General features: G+C 38.5%; 1 protein-coding gene across 41 annotated transcripts in view; it reads right to left on the reverse strand.

Annotated features, from left to right (window-relative positions):
* PDE8B (phosphodiesterase 8B) overlaps positions 1-16,240 on the reverse strand; it is a 348,230-nt gene that overhangs the window by 82,069 nt on the left and 249,921 nt on the right. For all 41 annotated transcript variants that reach the window (XM_078365293.1, XM_078365302.1, XM_035291356.3 and 38 more), the window contains 3 exons: positions 16,163-16,220; positions 10,607-10,695; positions 453-531 (listed from right to left, as the gene is read on the reverse strand). In XM_078365293.1, coding sequence (XP_078221419.1) covers positions 453-531; positions 10,607-10,695; positions 16,163-16,220 — 226 coding nt within the window. The remainder of the gene's footprint in view (positions 1-452; positions 532-10,606; positions 10,696-16,162; positions 16,221-16,240) is intronic.

The following is a 16,240-nucleotide window of genomic DNA, read 5'->3' on the forward strand; positions in this document are numbered from 1 at the left end:
CAAACAGCCTGGCCAACATGGCAAAACCCCATCTCTACTAAAAATATAAAAATTAGCTGAGTGTGGTGGCAAATGCCTGAAATCCCAGCTACTCAGAGGCACAAGAATCTCTTGATCCTGGGAGATGGAGATTACAGTGAGCTAAGATTACCACTGTACTCTAGCCTGGGTAACAGAGTGAGAATCTGTCTCAACAAAATAAGCCGTTGTTTTTTTAAACCCCATTTCTATCAAAGAAATTGCAGGCTCTGATCTAAAGTAGTAAGTTTTTGTTCTTTATCGAATATCTAATTCTTAAGTCTATCAGTATTCTTTGCACAGTTTGAGATTTGTTTCTCCTAAGAAAATATGCTGATATATGAGGATGATGGGAAAGTACTTGATAAAAAGCGTGGCTTAAACCTGAAAGGTTCTTTTTTGATGTTAATGATATAGGTGGTTTCTTGCCATACCTGAATCACGTGGTCATCGCTTGTTATTTCTATGGCTTCATGACAGTGGTCTAATGCTGTAAACACTGAATTACAGGCCCTGAAAGTTGTAAAAGATTGAAGTTAGTTCTTCTATAAAAAACATTCACGTTTCATCTGTTAATTTAACAAAGTAAGCAGATACCACGTTCATCAAATCTATGTACTTTTTGTTATTGCCATGGTCTCAATGCTGATGTCTCCCAAAAGTTCATATGTTGGAATCTAATACCCGAAGTGATAGTATGAAGATGCAGGGTCTTTGGGAAGTGGCTAAGTTAGTGTGGCTTCATCCTCATAAATGGGATTGGTGCCTTTATTTATTTGTTTGCTTGTTTGTTTGTTTTCTTTGAGATGGAGTTTTGCTCTTGTTGCATAGGCTGGAGTGCCATGGTGCAATCTTGGCTCACTGCAACCTCCGCCTCCTGGGTTCAAGCAATTCTCCTGCCTCAGCCTCCTAAATTGCTAGGATTACAGGCACCTGCCACCATGCCCACTAATTTTTTGGTTTTTTTTTAGTAGAGATGGGGTTTCACCATGTTGGCTAGGCTGGTCTCAAACTCCTGACCTCAGGTGATCCACCTGCCTTGGCCTCCCAAAATGTTGGGATTACAGGCATAAGCCACCATGCCTGGCCTATTAGTGCCTTTATTAAAGAGGCTCCAGTGAGCTCCCTTGCACTTTCTGTCACATGAGGACATAGAGAGGGTGCCATCTATGAGGAATAGGACTTCACCTGACACAGAGCCTGCTGGCACCTTGATCTTGAACTTCTCAGCCTGCAGAACTATAAGCAATACATCTCTGTTGCTTATAAATTACTCAGCTTAAGGTACAGTAATGTCCCTCATAATGATGCTTCAACGATGGACCCAATATACAATGGTGGTCCTGTAAGATTATAATCCTAATTCCTATTGCCTAGTGACATCATGGCAGACATAACATCCTCATGTGTCCGAGATGATGTTGGCGTAAACAAGCCTACTGCACCTTATCAGCTGTATAAATGTACAGCAATACAGTAACGAAGGACTGTATATAATACTTGATAAGGGATAATTAAGATACTGGTTTATGTATTTACTATACTATTTATCTTAATACTAGACAAAATACTCCTACTACTACTTAGAAAACTTAACTGTAATGTAGCCACAGGCAGGTCCTTTAGGAGGTACTCCAGAAGAAGGCATTGCTGTCATAAAGGTGACAGCTTCACATGTGTTATTGCCCCTGAAGACCTTCCAGTGGGATAAGATGTGGAGTGAGAAGTCAGTGATATTGATGATCCTGACCCCATGTAGGCATTGGCTAAGGTGTGTGTCTTAGTTTTTAACAACAAAAAAAAAATTTAAGTAAAAAAAATTTTTTTTTGATAGAAAAAAGCTGATAGGATAATGTTATAAAGAAAGAAATTTTTTGTACAGCTGTGAAATGTGTTTGTGTTTTAAGCTAAATGTTATTAAGAAAGAGTGAAAAGTTTAAAAATATAAAGGTTTATGAAGTTAAAAAGTTGTAATAAGCTAAGGTTAACTTACTATTAAAGAAAGAAATCAATAAACTCGGTATCGACGGAACGTATCTCAAAGTAATAAAAGCTATTTATGACAAACCAACAGCCAATATCATACTGAATGGGCAAAAACTGGAAGCATTCCCTTTGAAATCTGGCACTAGACAAGGATGCCCTCTTTCACCACTCCTATTCAATATAGTTCTGGAAGTTCTAGCCAGAGCAATCAGGCAAGAAAAAGAAATAAAGGGTATTCAAATAGGAAAGGAGGAAGCCAAATTGTCTCTATTTGCAGACGACATGATAGTATACCTAGAAGACCCCATTGCCTCAGCCCAAAAACTCCTGAAACTGATAAGCAACTTCAGCAAAGTCTCAGGATATAAAATCAATGTGCAAAAATCACAAGCATTCCTCTACACCAATAACAGACTTAAAGAAAGCCAAATCAAGAACGAACTGCCATTCACAATTGCTACAAAAAGAATAAAATACCTTGGATACAACTCACAAGGAACGTAAGGGACCTCTTCAAGGAGAACTACAAACCACTGCTCAACGAAATCAGAGAGGACACAAACAGATGGAGAAACATTCCATGTTCATGGTTAGGAAGAATTAACATCGTGAAAATGGCTATACTGCCCAAAGTAATTTACAGAATCAACGCTATCCCCATCAAGCTACCATTGACTTTCTTCACAGAACTGGAAAAAACCACCATGAACTTCATATGGAACCAAAAGAGAGCCCGCATAGCCAAGTCAATTCTAAGCAAAAAGAACACAGTGGGGGGCATCACACTACTGGATTTCAAACTATACTACAAGGCTACAGTAATCAAAACAGCATGGTACTGGTACCAAAACAGAGATATAGACCAATGGAACAAAACAGAGGCACCGGAGGCAACACAACATATCTACAACCATACAATCTTTGATAAACCTGACAAAAACAAGCAAGGGGGAAAGGATTCCCTGTTTAACAAATGGTGTTGGGAAAACTGCCTAGCCATGTGCAGAAAGCAGAAACTGAACCCCTTCCTGACACCTTACACTAAAATTAACTCCAGATGGATTAAAGACTTAAACATAAGACCTGGCACCATAAAAACCCTAGAAGGAAATCTAGGCAAAACTATCCAGGACATAGGAGTAGGCAAGGACTTCATGAACAAAACACCAAAAGCATTGGCAACAAAAGCCAAAATAGACAAATGGGACCTAATGAAACTCCACAGCTTCTGCACGGCAAAAGAAACAGTCACTAGAGTGGATCGGCAACCAACAGAATGGGAAAAAATTTTTGCAGTTTACCCATCTGACAAAGGGCTGATATCCAGAATTTACAAAGAACTCAAACAGATTTACAGGAAAAAAACAAACAAGCCCATTCAAAAGTGGGCAAAGGATATGAACAGACACTTTACGAAAGAAGACATATATGAGGCCAACAATCATATGAAAAAATGCTCATCGTCACTGGTCATCAGAGAGATGCAAATCAAAACCACATTGAGATACCATCTCACGCCAGTTAGAATGGCGATCATTAAAAAATCTGGAGACAACAGATGCTGGAGAGGATGTGGAGAAAAAGGAACACTTTTACACTGTTGGTGGGAGTGTAAATTAGTTCAACCATTGTGGAAGACAGTGTGGCTATTCCTCAAGGCCTTAGAAATAGAAATTCCATTTGACCCAGCAATCCCATTACTGGGTATATATCCAAAAGACTATAAATCGTTCTACTATAAGGACACATGTACACAAATGTTCATTGCAGCACTGTTTACAATAGCAAAGACCTGGAATCAACCCAAATGCCCATTGATAATAGACTGGATTGGAAAAATGTGGCACATATACACCATGGAATATCATGCAGCAATCAGAAATGATGAGTTTGTGTCGTTTGTAGGGACATGGATGAATCTGGAGAACGTCATCCTCAGCAAACTGACACAAGAACAGAAAATGAAACACCGCATATTCTCACTCATAGGCGGGTGATGAAAAATGAGAACACATGGACACAGAAAGGGGAGTACTGAACACTGGGGTCTATTGGGGGGAAAAGGGGAGGGCCAGTGGGAGAAGGAGTTGGGGAGGGATAGCCTGGGGAGAAACGCCAAATGTGGGTGAAGGGGAAAAGGAAAGAAAAGCACACTGCCATGTGTGTTCCTACGCAACTGTCTTGCATGCTCTGCTCATGTACCCCAAAACCTAAAATCCAATAAAAAATTAAAAAAAAAAAAAAAGAAAGAAAAATGTATTAATGAACTTTGTATAGCCTAAGAGTACAAAGCTCATCGTCTCCAGTGGTGTATACACTAATGCCCTAGGCTTTCACGTTCTCTCTCCACTCACCAACTCACCCCGAGCAACTCCCAGTCCCGCAAGCTCCATTCATGCTAAGTGCCTTATACAAGTGTACCATTTTTAATCTTTCTATGCCACATTTTTACTGTGCCTTTTTATGTTAAAATTCACAAATACCATTGTGTTAAAACTGTCTACAGTATTTAGTACAGTGACATGCTGTACAGGTTTGTAGCCTACGAGCAATAGGCTATACAATATAGCCTAGGTGTGTAGTAAGCTATACTACCTAGGCTTGTGTCAGTACACTCTATGATGTTTGCAGAGTGACAAAATCGTCTAATGACACATTTCTCAAACATATCCCCATCAGTAAATGACGCATGACTGTATTTCATTATTGAAACCCTAACAGACTAAGAGGGTTAATAATATGCTTTGAGGCAAAAAAAAAAAAAAGTCATCTTTCAAGCTAAATGCATAAACAATAGCATATATATCTGTGTATATGATACAAAAAAAGAATTGTAATTCAATGAAATCCTTGTGGATCATGGAATGGACTATGTGTGTATTGAATGAAACTTCAACACTAACATGAGTCAATGACATTCTTCTGTTTCATTCACAGTTGTGGTCATGGAAAAGTTAAGTCCCCATCAATTAGCAGAACCTAATTAGGCCCTAATTAGATGTGAGGTATTCTGGCCTTTTGCAACAGACACAAAAACATTTTTTCTCCTTTTTCACTCTTGTGATGTTACTCAGTGTCCAACCGTTCCCTCTGGCATGGTGAAAGGCAAACTCAGCAGAAACTCCCCTTCCTGGTTCATTGTACCTCTGCAGCCCTCCAGGTGGGGACTCTTCTTGGTGACCTTCCCCATATATCTGGAATATTTGGAATCAGACTCGAATTTTCCTTGTTATAGTTTTAACTAATTTCCTAATCTAGAACAATTCCAAATACGGTAGGCTATTTACGTCCAGCATGGCAAGCATGCAGCTAGAGCTCTGTTATTTATACTGACTGTTTAAAGAATCCCAACCGAAGCTTACTTACACATTGCAAAAAGAAAAAAAAAAACTGTTGATTTACTGGATTTATGTTTTTTCTTAAAAAAAAAAACTCTTAAAATGTTATTTTTTCCACTCATAAAGGCATTCTAACTTTGTCATCCTATTTTGATCTGTTTAGAGGGAAGAAGGCAGAAAGAACTGGGTGAAATCTGGCTCTGTATTTTTCCAGTTTTGAGATCTGAGGCAACTTTTTGTCTTCATTTTCCCTCATGCATAAAATGAGGATAATAATATGTATTCCACAGGTTTTCATAAAGATCAAAACAGATAGTTTATGTGAGGCATTTCTTGAAGTGCTTGGGACAATGTGAGAATCCAACACATGGTACCTGTTGTTATTTTTAAGATCACAGAGCAATACTTCTTTGTTCTCTAAGGCTTTCAAAAGCCTTTGGTGAAAAACATGAATCATAACCTATCTTTTCTCATGAATATACCTGAAATGTCAAACCAAAAACAGTATTCAATAATAGCGAGGTATGCGTGCGGAGTGCAGTATTTTAGGCCAGTGCAGGACGTCATTCCTATAGTTGCAGAAATGAAGATAACAGTGTGAGAAGGTACATGAAACAAGTGATCGTGACATGGGTTAGCGGAGCAGAGGAGAATATCAACCTAACTCAACTGGAATGGCTTACAGGTGCAGTAGTGTATTTTCTTAGTTAAGTTGCTTCAGTCTACATAATTTGAACTATATACTGTCCTAGTGTCACCACTTGTAAACATGATAATTTAAAATAAGAAAAAAGAATAAAAGGGGACTTTAAAACTGCTACCGAATTTGTCACTGCACTGTGTCACAAGAGACAAGCAAGAGCTAGTCTTATCAACAGTGCTTTCCAGGCACCTGGTCCAGAACTGCATGCAGCACAGAAGGGAAGGATTTCCTGGGCAGCAGCTGTCTTTTAGAAGTCACTCATGGAGAAGCACACTCTCTGTGGGCTAATTTGTTAACTTTGAGAGTTGGATAATTAAGCTCTAATTAACACATTTTATCAAAAGACAAATTCCTCTCTTGCTTAAGTATTTTCTCTTAACTATGTAAACAGGTTTCAACTAAGTATATAAACAGGTACTTCAGACTATTATCATTTTCATTGATTCAAGAGGTTGCCTTTGTACATGATCTTAGATATAATCTCCAAAAGGTATTAAACATTCACTTTATGATTATCCACAAAGCATGAATTTTTCAATAAATATAATGCCCCATAAGACAAAGTAAATGCTTATCAACAGTTGAAATGAAAGGATATTGGTAGAAAGAGCACGCTATTTCCCACCCTTGCCCCCCATGACAAACACTACCAGACTGTAATGTTTATTTAGGCTCTCAACCTCTTTTGGTTGATAGTTCTGTTTAAATAAAGCTGCAGCAAAATGAGATAATCAATTTTGAGTCATGTTTCTAGAGTTTTAGAACTTAATTGCTTATATTAATTATTCATACTCTTCTGGCAGAAGAACCTTAGCTTTATTAATTTCTGTTCTTGGGAACCATAAAACTCTTTTGACTCAGGTATCTTTATTTTTTATTCTTCAGGTTAAAAAGTTGGAAAATTGGAAAAAAGAAATACAAGGGAAAGGTAATCTAGGTGTGGAAACCCATAAAGTACAGTCAATATCACCATTTTCCCCGTACCTTCTTTAAGAGCCCTTGAAGGTACAGGGAGAAAAGGTAAACATTACAGGAGTCCAGGTATAAAGTCTATAAATAATGTAGTGCTATGCTGAGTGGAAAGTGCGCCAGACTGAAAAAGCAGAATGCCTAGATTCTACTCCACCACTGCCACCAACATGCTAAGTAGCTGTGATGGTTCTCAGTGTTTTCCTCTGTCAGTCATGGCCAGGGTATTGAATTACATGATCTCCTGTGTCCTTTCCAAAGGTTCTCTGTCTAGACTCCACTAAAACAACACACACACACACACACACACACACACTGTCTGGAACAAGGGTGAGACTGAGCAAGGTGGTGGCTTGTAGGGAAAAGATTCCGAATACAAGTCCAAATCCCACCAGGAGTCTGGGATGAATTGGGAGCAGGTAGTGGAAGAGGTGAGAGGATCATGACCTTTCTACTTGTTGGCACTCATTACTGGACAATAAAGCAATAGGGACTGGTTATTTTAAGCCTTCACAGCTCAGTTTCCACCCCTGTAACACAATGGCTATCACACAGAGCCCAAATGAGAATAAAGTGTCCTATAAATGTCTGTTAATACTGAGAGATGTGGTTTTCCACAGAATGCAGAGTTTTGTCCATCAAAAATTTTGACTTTTTCTAAAACTGAGGAATGCCAATGTCTTAAGATTTGGAGTGAAATAAACATAATGACTTGGATGTAACTGCTAGATTGACAGATGAGTCAAACAATAGCTGGTACCACATTATTATACACTGATCAGCCCAAACTCCTGTTAAGTAGCTAAATCATTATCTTTATTTTAGATAAAATAGATCTTTTCATGATAAAGAGGTGTAACAACATCAGAAGAGATAAATGGTCATCATTTAATCTAGATTATCCTAGACACTCTTCATTTCATAAATTCTTCTGTTCAACAGAGTAATTCATCAAATGTATACACACATATGATTTAGTTCTTATATCTTTAAAAGTTATCTTCTACAGTGGAATCTTAAAATTAGACTACCTCTTCTGTTCGATCACATCAGGTGATCCTTTTTGTTTCTTGATTAAGTAAATATGGTCCCTAGACATGGGACCTGGACAGAGGTGTCTACCTTAAACGTTCACCATCACCCTGCAGTACAGACTGTCCTTGCAGAATGACAGCAATGCTACATATTTAGCTGCAGCTGGGGGCGGAATTGTAGGGGAAAGTATTATATAATTAGACTATAATTATTCTAGCATTGTATAATAAAGAGCCTCATTTTCCCAGTCTGCAACAAATGATAGAGTTGCTTGCCTGCCTTGGGGTTCAGGTATATGTACTAGATATCTCTAAGTGCTCTAAGGAGCTGGGAGGGGCCATCACATGGGTCACTGCCTGCATCTGCTGGGCCTAGATATAGTATACCTGGGGAGATGCACATAAAATCATGCACATATTCACACACACCCAAAAGGGCCATAATGTGGATAAGGTTGAGGTAGAACCCACCAAAAAGCAACAGCTGAAGCTTGTGCAGAAGGCAAGATAATCTTTGTGCAGGCAAACTCTCTTTTCTGGGCCACTGCCTTCCTGGGTCAAGTCCATTCACCAACTTCACATTGATTTGTATTAAGAACTTGAACCTTTTCATCATAACCTCAACAACGGTCCAATGTCCCCAACCAATTCTAGTAAGTGAAGGGTCAGAAGTCATAGTACTTACATAATGGTAGGTACTTAGAAACTTGCAAAGTTCTGAATCTAATAAGACCCTAAAAAGTCTTTGGTGCCCTTACTCTAAACAGATTTCAGCAGTACAGTAACCTGAAGCCTTTTCTTTATGCACTTGTGTTGGCTGGGGATATTTATTTCAAATTTCCAGGCCTGCTTTTGCCTTGTTCATCATGGACAAGGTGACCCTAACATTCCTGGGGCAGCCCCCCAATGCCCCATGTGCACTGCAGAATCTGTATTAGGGTATCTCCTGGCGCCTAACATATGCCATCACATGTAATGTTGCCTAAAAGAACAGAAGCACTTATTTAAAATCAAATAGTGGAATTGCCTATCAAAGCGATCAGGTGTTGCACTGTTCATTTTTTAGTATGGATAATACATAGTTAAAGAATTAAACCACAATAAAACCCCCCTCTTTCCAATTTTATTTATTGTGTAAACATCTAAAATAAAAATACTAAGTCTCTTTACCTTCAATTAAAAACAGTAGAGAACGGCAGAAATAATAAGAATTAATCAACATTATTAAAAGGCATAAATTGTGGAAGTAAAAGCAATGTGGGTTTCTAAAAAAATTCTGTGAGGTTCTCTGAAGCTATAGACATAAAAAGAAACCAAGGGATCTAACTTACTTATATCTTTAAAAAGTCCTTGGCAATATTTCTCACCAAGGGCTGTTAAAATACCTGAATTCCCAAAATATCTGATTTCCCACTGGCTTGAGATTCTTTTTTAATACTTTTCTACCTAAGGAAGTGACTGTTTATCCCCACACTTTATTTTTTAGAACTCTCTACCCACCAAAAAGTAACTTCCCTGACCAGGGTGCACCCCATCGGAACCTACTTCTCTGGGTTTACGTCAATCCATTTTGCCTCCCTGGGATAGAGAAGAATTAAATTTGAGAGGACTTTTATCATCTTTGAATGATAATAAGTAATCAAGATAAGATAAATAATCACTATAATAGGATGCTCTCCTACTTATTTTGTGTTGAGCTTCAAACTATCCATGACTTCTCTGTCAGCCAGAGAGAGAAGCCATGCTACAGACTTTTCTGGCATCCTACATCCTGAAGCTCCTGGGGACTGGGCCCCACAGTGGCCCATGGATGGAGAAGAGCCTCTTCCTTTCCCTGCTCTCTGGCTGAGAAGGGAGGATTGAAAAAATCAGGGTCCAAAAAGCATGCCAGAGTGGAGCCTGAACAAAACCAAGCAGGAGCTAGGACCCTGGTATTCCAACAGGGCCTAGGAGCAGAATATCCCCCATCCCAGCACTTTGGCCAGCAGCCAGACACCAGAGAATCTCAACCCTGGAATTGAGCACCAGTGACAAGCCTGCTCTTAAATCACAACATGCTTGTAAAAGAGACTTAAAACTGGTTTCTTAAAGCTACTTCATGCATGTTGAGGCCACAAACAGACTTAATGAAATTGCTGTTGCGGTTACTTAGCAGTCATTATGGCTAGCATGATAAGTATCGCCATTAGTTTGCCCCATGCCTAAAAATACAAGTAAAAATTTATAAATATTGAAGGTGGGAAGTAGAAAATAATCCTCAAAGACTATTCTTAATCTCCATCTAATTGTGCAGAAATTTAAGATTTTCCTAGGTTATAATTTTCAAATTCTGTAAATAGTGGAAAATACTGTCAAAAGAAGAAATGCTTCCAATTTATTTCTTTATATTAGGGCCTCTTGGCTTAGATACTGCTGTTGGCCAGCTGCCATTCATCGCCTGTTTAAAAGCTTCAAAATCCCTGGTATTCAGCTATGAATCCATGAGCATCAGCCTGTTGACAGATAAGATTTTCTAAAGTATTGTTAACCTCATGTTACTGTCTAATTTTGCTACATACCTTAATTTGAACTGAGAGCGAACTTCCCCATGTTCTATTTGAATCAGTTCATTATAGCAAGCAATTATGCTGCTATTCTCCATAAATCTCTGAAAAGAAAACAAATATAATACATAAGACATATATAGTTACTTCTTAGAGCGTCAAATGGAAAAACTTAACAGTTGTTCCTACTCCCAGGTAACTCCGTTATATAAGATAATTAGTAGGTAAGATGAGATGAAACAGTTGTCAAGGTGTTCAAAGTGCTTGTTTAAATGTATGAGAAACAACAGAGCAAGTAATACTGTACACTTAACTTCCTTCATAACAAAGGTAGAATAAAATACATTATGAACACTCTAGGGCATAGAATGCCTGCCTAGCCATGTTAATTACTGCAACATTTTGCTTCATATTGCACTAATAAAATCATCTAAAACCCAACACTCAGCATGTTCAGTATGCACCATATTATCAATGATCTCTTTAGAAGGGAGAGCCTACTCTTTACTTTCTTCCTAATTTTCTGAGTGCCTAATGCAGAGGAAAAGTTAAACATAGACCTCCTATATGATCCAGCAATTCCACTCCTAGGTATATATTCTAAAGAGCAGAAAGCAAGTACCCAATGAATACTTGTATGTGCATATTCATAGCAACATCATTCACCATAGCCAAAAGGCAGAAACAGCCTAAACGTCCATCAACATTTGAACAGATAAACAAATTGTGGTGTATACATACAATGGATTATTACTTGACCATAAAATGGGAAAATATATGCTACAACATGTATGAAACTCAAAAAAGTATTAAGTGAAAGAATCCAGACAGAAAAATTCACATATTGTATGATTCCATGGTTATAAAATACCTACAATAGGCCAATTGATCGAGCCAAAATGCAGATTGGTGGTTGCCAGGGTGGAGGGGAGGAGGACTAGGAGTGACTGCTTAATGGGAACAGAGTTTCCATTTGGGGATGATGAAAATGGTTTTTGTTTGTTTATTTTGCAACAGGGTCTCACTCTAACTAGACAGAGGTGGTGGTTGTATAACACTGTGAATGTACTAAATGCCACTGAGTTGTTCACTTTAAAATGTCTAATTTTAGTTTCATCTCGAATGAAAAAGAAAGACTTTCATGTATTTCTATATAAACTTAGTGAACGAATGAATAGATAAGCAAATAATAACGCAGAAGAAAATGCAGTACACATTGTCATTCATCAAAGACCCATGAAGCACTCATTTATGCTAGGCATGAGCTGCTCAAGTCCAGCGTTTAAAGAAGAGTAGCCCCTTTTTCACTTAACCCCTAAGTAATTTGGTTTACATTTCTTATATATGCTACATGATTCAGTGTAGGGTATATAGGAAGTTGAGCAGGTCTCTGACATGATCATATCAATAATTAATGAGAAATAACGAAATCAGAAATGAAAAGCAGGTAAAAAATAGTAAGAGAACAGATTTAAGGACAATTCTACTTAGGAAAGGGGAAATGTTTTACATTTTAACTGATTTTAAAAAATCATCATGCAAACCTTTCTAAGCATATGGCTGACAAACCGTTAAGTAGAAAGATAAGCAGAATTCTAAAGTATCCCAAATCACATTCTTTTGCTTCTCAGGTAGCTATATAGGCAGCGGAGGAGAATACTAGGTCCTGCTGAAAGATGTATTTCTTAGAATTCTTTCACCCAAGTTGGTCAGAGGAAAAAAATCAATCCCTCTCCTCACTCCTCTCTCTCACTCTTTCTCACACACACACACACACACACACACACACCCCACACATACACACTGGAGTGGATGGCTCCACATATCTGGAGTGGATGGCTTCTGCCTGGCTTTCCCTGGGCCTCTGGTCCTCCACTATTCCATGTGGAAGCTGGGAAGGGCTAAGGAAAGAGAGGAAGCCATAAACACACACAGCAGGGAAATACTTTCTCTTTGATTTACAGAGAAAAGTTAAACATGGTTAGATTCCATTTGAGCTTTTAGTTGGATAAAAGCTATTTATCAGCCTATCACAGAACTCTGAGGGTTGTTAGCTGATGTGTTGTAAAAACCTGAAAAAACGATGATAAACACGTTTTGAAAATGTTGGGATAACATAGAAAGAGATGTATGTATGTCATGACACTGTTCTGCAAATAATACACAGTCATTTCTATTTCTGCCTAGAAATAAATCTAAAAGGCCAGTGGCATGATGAACAATTTTAATTTTTAGCTTATCTGTATTTTCTATAATAAACATGAATTATTTTGTGCAAAAAAGGGAAAAAAATGTTGGGATAAACAAATTTAGCAGGTTTCTTTACTATAGGACTCCTCAAAGCATTTAAGATGCCAATGTGCTATGTTGCAAAAGTGCTCTGTGGATTCTCAGTTGTGGGAGGAGGGAAAACTGAGTTTTCACTGATTCCCCAAACTTATTTGACCATAGAAGCTTTTTAACATGGACCACCTATTAATAGCTTTTGGTACACTAGTGTTTTGTGGACACTAGCTTGGGAAATCTAACTTTAGTGGACTCAGTATAGAGACTGGAGTTAAACAACATGCATTTGCTTCTGGACTTTGTCATGAGTGTGAGCTCTGGCAAGTTTAGTTGTTTTGAGCCTGCTTCCTCCTCTGCAAAAATGGAGAAAATATCAAATCCCTCATCTGTAGAGGAGGATTAAGTAAATCACTGGGAACTGGGCCTGAGAATAAATCATAGCTCCCCACTTCCTACTCCACAGGAGGCCTCTCCATGGAGAACTGTGTCCTACAGTCATGCCCCCAGCATGCCTGGCACATTGCACAGAGGCAGAATTCCATAAACACTTGTGAACTTGAACAAACATTGTTGCAAATAGAAAAAGAGGCACATAAAGCTGATATAAGAACAGTTGCAACTGTCCTTTGCTAAGATGCTGGTTTCTAAAAGCATCTATACAGTCGGCTGCTTCTATACAGTTCCAGAGCCTTCCAGGGGAGTTGCTGTGGGATATGTGATAGCACAGTGTGTTCCTAGATCCCCACTCAGGGACCGCAGACTGAAGCACCAGCCAATTAGCTAGCAACACAGGGGTGAGTCTCAGCAGATGATTCAATACAATCATAACAGCTCAGAGATGGAAAACAGCCTCACAGAAAGCAAGGATAACTGGGATATTTGAAAAGGTGCTTGGGTAGAGAGTTGTGAAAGACAGGATTTTGCCCAAAAAAGGAGAACCACCACCTGAAGATCAGTCTCAGCTGATAGTGTGCCACAGAAATGCCAAGAGAGCTGTTGTAGGTGCAGCGTGCTTCTCCTGGAATGACCCCAAGCTACTGGGAGCGCCTTGACCTAACCAGCAAATGGCATCTATCAGAGCCAGCACTGAAGAACACCAGGTGGTCCCTGACAGTTAATCTGTTCATGCTGTTCATGTTCAAGGGTTATTCACTGTGGCTGACTGCAAAACACAGTCATGTCTAGGTCTGGATAGCGGGAAATGAAGCCTTCCAGAGCACAATGGACAGGTTATAAAATGTGTAAAAAGAAAACAGTGGAACTTTAGTTAAATTTTCTCAGCATTTGCACCCAAAGAGTGCCAGTTGTTTCTCCTAACTGTGAGGATATGTGCAATCTCGGCCTTCCAGACAAGATACTATCACTTCAAATGGCAGCAATTCTAAACCAATTTGAGGCAGGGTCACTGAACTAAAGGTAGAATTTCAAAAAGGATACTCAATAGCACGTACACACGTCCTAATCAAAGAAGCCCACAGCGTGTCATTGCCATTCTCCAATCACCCCCCAGGTAATGAGGAAAATCTATGTCCTTACACTCCATGAAGTCCCAACTCAAACTTGAAAAGGACAACATGGGAGTGGGGTAGAGTCAGGTGGCCAATATTACGTGGAAGTTCTATGAAGCCTGTGAATAATTTTAGAGCTTTTTCTTAGAAAAATGAGTGAGTAAAGAAAATCTGTCTCAACCACATGGCTTCTTTGCTGATTTTTCTTTTGCAACTCTTCATTCCAAAACTCAGAAGCATTGTCTCATGCATTCTCATTAAGATACAGCACACAAGAATAGCTTTCAGAACCAAATGCCAACCCTTGCAAAAAGAGACAACAGACAAGAGGAAAAAGTGTTAGGAGTGTGAAAAATATTGCAAGCTGGAAACATTCATTTCCATCACACATCGTGAGCCACTAGACTACCTTGAATCTGTTCTACAGCACTGCTACTTCTACACTGAAGCATATACCAATGCACAAAACAACTGCAGCACAAAGGTAGTTTTTGCTTCTCTGTGGGCTACAACTAAGAGGAATATAAATATATATATATATATATATATTTAAATTTATATATATAAATAAATTTTTATTTATATATATATTTAAGCCCAGAGTAGCAAAGCACCATTATTTAAAGCAAACAGAGGATTTTCATAATTCACAAGACATAGGCAGTACGCTATTTTTTAAGGAATACATCACTTCACCTATTTGGGATTCAGATTACTCTTACCAAAAGATCTTGAGACACTGGGTATGCCTAGTTAGTCTGTTGGTAAGTCTCTCTGGAGTAACCAATCTTAATCTTCACATTGAATATCAGTGTTATTCTTGATGATTATAGTTTAAGCCAGGAGGTCATAGGATTACTTGAGTTTAGATTATCAGCAAAAGCTGTATAAGTAAACCATGGTCCTCTATCCTATTAGTCTCCTAAGTGAAACCTTTTATTTTTTTTTTTAAATAGGAGTAATATATGTGTTTATTATTTTAAAAATTAAGATATTAAGTAAGGTCTTCCACAATTTCTCTATAAGGTCTTGTTTTCTTTTACTATTAGGGAATATCGTTCTTTTAAACATTCATATTTTGAAGATCTTTTTCCTCCTCCCTTTCTTCCCTTTCTTCTCTTTCAAGTCCATTCCATCATTTCCTTTCCATTTTCATGCACACAGCCTTGCCTCCAGTCTAATTTTTACCTTGAGATACTGGGTAAGCTTAATTATTTAGTTTGTTAATAAGTTTCCTTGGAGTAATTCTTAATCTTCAAGTTGAATATCAGTGTTATTCATGTAGTTTGTCACTCAAAGAATTTTTCTTTGCTGATGTTAACAGTTTAAACGGGGAGTTCACAGGGTGCTATAGTCATCATGGGTCTGTCCCTAGCATATAAGCTCTGGCTGGCCCTGATAAACAGAGGCTTGGGTGCCAATTTGGTGGAATTATCTATATATAATCACACACACATTGACTCTAATTGACTGTACTGATTTAAATAAGATTACTTTAGGATGACAGAATTTTTATCTGTATAATAAGCTGTGTTTTTATGTCATTGCATATCTGTTGCTAAGATTAATGGAGAAAACCTAGAGAGCACAAAAGGCAAAGAGGTCGACTGGCAGTTGCTTGTTACTCTCCCATGAGAACACAGTTTCTTCCTTTCCCCAACAGTCCTGGGGCTTAATTCCCTTAACAGTTCTCCGTGGCTGCTTTGGTTTCCTGGTATGAGAGAGTAGGGGTTAAGGTGCCCGCACCTGAGGGAGATGCTGGGCATCTTGTACATACCCTGTTGAAGCCTGCGTGGAGAAGAGGAAGGACTGAGGCCTCTTCATGGTCATCCGATCTGCAGCAAAGCAGAAAATG

Source organism: Callithrix jacchus, chromosome 2 (genome assembly GCF_049354715.1).
Source record: "Callithrix jacchus isolate 240 chromosome 2, calJac240_pri, whole genome shotgun sequence".
NCBI lineage: Eukaryota > Metazoa > Chordata > Mammalia > Primates > Cebidae > Callithrix > Callithrix jacchus.